Source organism: Clytia hemisphaerica, unplaced genomic scaffold (genome assembly GCF_902728285.1).
Source record: "Clytia hemisphaerica strain Z4C2 unplaced genomic scaffold, Clytia hemisphaerica genome assembly, whole genome shotgun sequence".
Lineage (NCBI taxonomy): Eukaryota > Metazoa > Cnidaria > Hydrozoa > Leptothecata > Clytiidae > Clytia > Clytia hemisphaerica.
In genome coordinates, this window is record NW_027103254.1 from 3,762 (window position 1) to 6,808 (window position 3,047).

Genomic DNA, 3,047 nt, shown 5'->3' on the forward strand with positions numbered 1-3,047 from the left:
AGTTACACATCTTTGTGCAAAAATTCAGAAAAAACTAATGAGCCAATCACGAGGAAAGCTAAAAGCTAATAACGAACGAACGAATGGACGAACGGACGAACGGACAAAAGTTAATTTATAGGACCTCCACCCCACCGGGATAGGTCCAAAAATCCAGAGGGGGTGGTTTTAGAGTACAATTTTTAAACATTGAGGAAATCAAGGTCAATTTCCCAGTGGGCCTGAAATTCGAGGGCTTTTTCCCACCGGGGACGAAATTTTTGTCAAATTTTATTAGGGCTGGCGTCCCAGTGGGTCTGTGACACACTCTGTTACGACTTGAAAAAAATGTACATGATATTAAAGAGCTCTGTTGTTACCTGAATTAAGCCAAGAATGATAGCAATTAATCCCAGAATACCATGAGTTCCTGCACTCTCCTATAAACAAAGAAAAATAAATTGTTAACTTGTTCATGGGTGAGGTTCCCCATCGGAAGGTACGATTCAAACTTTTTTATGTTCTTTAATTCTAGAACTTCCAAATCCTTTGCTCTTTTTCCTTTTGGTAGAGTTTAATTTATCATATTACTAATATCGGGACGAGTTTAAAGCGAGTTTAGGTATATTTGCACTTTTTAGGACGATGGAGTGACTGAATAACACGCCGTTTTGACCTGTGCCAAAACGAAAAATGCTGATTTACAAGCGTCCTCAGTCAGTCAGGATCAAGACAAATCAGAAGCTAACCGTCTCCGTCACAGAAAAACACACATACATCAACTCGTTATTTCGGCAAGGTGACAATCGATGTCAAAAAATCAAAATTAATCTTGCCGATTTCCGGAGGACCTAAGGGTACCATGGATCATTTACACTTTCGCCCAGTTTCGCCAAATAACTTCATCCCAATTTTTGATAGAATGTATGAAAAAGGAAAGGAAACACACTCACAGCCCATCCTTGTTTTTCCACCAAGATGACGATGAAAGCGATGAAGAAAACAACAACACATGACATCATCAAACCTTGATGAAGCTGAAACAAAATATTTATCGATAAAAATACAATGAAACCTTTGCTCCAATAAGTCTGACATTCAGGCCTCTACACTTTTTGTTTTATAAGAACAATGAGACTCAAAATCGCCAAAAGATAAGAGCAGTTTAAGAACAATCCTGAGCCTAGAATTACCCAAATTCAAGCAATTTAGGGGTCAAAGTAGTAAAAATTGCGGGTATAAATCCTAAAATACTTCAATTTCACCCTATAAATAAGAACAGGATAAAAACAATCTGAGGCTCAAAGTGCCCAATGAATAAGAACTAACTAGTTCTTATAAAAGAAAGTATGCTTCATAATTCATATAAAAAACTTCTTTGTTCGAGCGTGAGCAGAAGCCTACTGTGTTTTGTAAGTACTATGAACACAGCTGCTAACAATGCTAACATTACAGCTTTAAGCTTAACCCCTCCCCCGTTTCAAACGCTTAAAAATCACTCACAGGGAACCAAGCCGGTTTACCGGTGATTTTCTTTTCTTTTGTAGCTTGCTTCATGTAACGAGCCATGAAAATGCCGATAGTTGAACAAATTATCCACGCAATTACCATAAGGATACCTTGTAAAGAATAGAAATATTTGTTACAAGTTACGGCTGTCAAAACCAGACCTGTATACGTCATTTTGACCCTGTTACGAAATCCTTTGAATTTTTGACCATCGAATTTTGTCGATCCAATAAAATATCAAATTACCTTCAAGCAGGTGCAGTTTTTCGTGCAATACTCGAGATTTTACTCGTTCCGAGATTTTACCGAGATATTATTTTCTGTAGTATTATACCGTGAGCTACTTCTTTATCTTGCAGCATTCGTCCGCTGGTGGTGATTTCACCAGAAGCTTTCAGCAAGTCAAAAGCTGCAGTGGTTGCATAATCACCAAGTCCATGTCGACTTATTCTATTCCCTGTAAATTGTAAAGTACAAAGCATTGTTAGTTGAGAAAAACATTTGGTTTACTGGCACAAAAACTTTCGATAAATCAGTGAGATAAGTATGCAGGGGCGAATGAATACTATATGAAAGTTATGATGAGATAGGTATATTTGAGATAGGCGAATTTCTATTCGATTAGCTGAGTAAAAGTAGAATGCAAATATTTTCCGATTTCTACTTCGGACAAAACAACCTATCCCCGGTATCATCGTTATTTCAACGTTTATCTAAAATGATTGGAACGTTGGATAGGCGTTGGCTGGACATTTAAGATCTTCCGGTGAGCATTACCTGATCCAGATTTTCCGAAAGCCACAACCATCATCAAGGGATTACTCAAATCGTGTAAATATACATTTCCTTGCGATGGTTTGATCGTTCGCTCATAGCTAAAGAGAAATGAGATGGCTGTTCAAAAAACGGTACCTTAAGTAGATAATAAACTTTCACGTGGAGCTTTTTCGCCGCAAATCGAAGCTCGATAATTTTCACGCGAACAAAATTTTAGCCTCTTCTTGAACTAATCTCTTCCATTTTCTTAAGGGTTTTGGCAAAAATCCTAATTTTAAATTTTACGCGAGGTCTTAACGAAAATCGCGAAAATTAAACCACGCGAAAGACGTATTTAACATGTACTTAAGGATTGATTGTGCCTTGCATGACGGGCAGCTGTAAAATCCCACCCTTCATGTATTTGTTTCAACCCGTGATCCTAAGGCTTAGGTTTTTTCTCATCTTCAATTTACTGAAGAAAGTGGGAATTTAATGCGAGAGTTAGTAGATTGTCAACAAAGTACCGTAAAAAATCATTGAATAAAAGAAGAACTTTAAATCTTAAATGTTTTCATTTTTAAAAATTGGTGCAAAAAACTGAAACATGGAAAAGTTTTTTATTGGTTCAATCAAAATAGGGGATTCGGAAAACTTTCTATGTTTGGTTTTTGCACAAACCCCTGTAACTATGGGCGAGCAACTCGTTGCTAAGATGTTGGCTTGAAATCGAAAGTGAAATCACTGAAAACGAAAGTAAAATCGGCCCGCACTCCAAATCCCGTAATCTTGATATAGGAGTT

The 3,047-nt window shown here is 37.2% G+C and overlaps 1 protein-coding gene across 1 annotated transcript; it reads right to left on the reverse strand.

Annotated features, from left to right (window-relative positions):
* Positions 1 to 359: 359 nt before the first annotated feature.
* On the reverse strand, positions 360 to 2,363 carry LOC136798492 (putative ferric-chelate reductase 1; the record flags this gene model as incomplete). Its single annotated transcript, XM_067055116.1, has 5 exons — positions 360 to 419; positions 933 to 1,016; positions 1,483 to 1,598; positions 1,823 to 1,945; positions 2,266 to 2,363. Coding segments are annotated over 5 exons (481 nt in total), but the record flags the coding sequence as incomplete, so codon positions are not given.
* Positions 2,364 to 3,047: the final 684 nt, after the last annotated feature.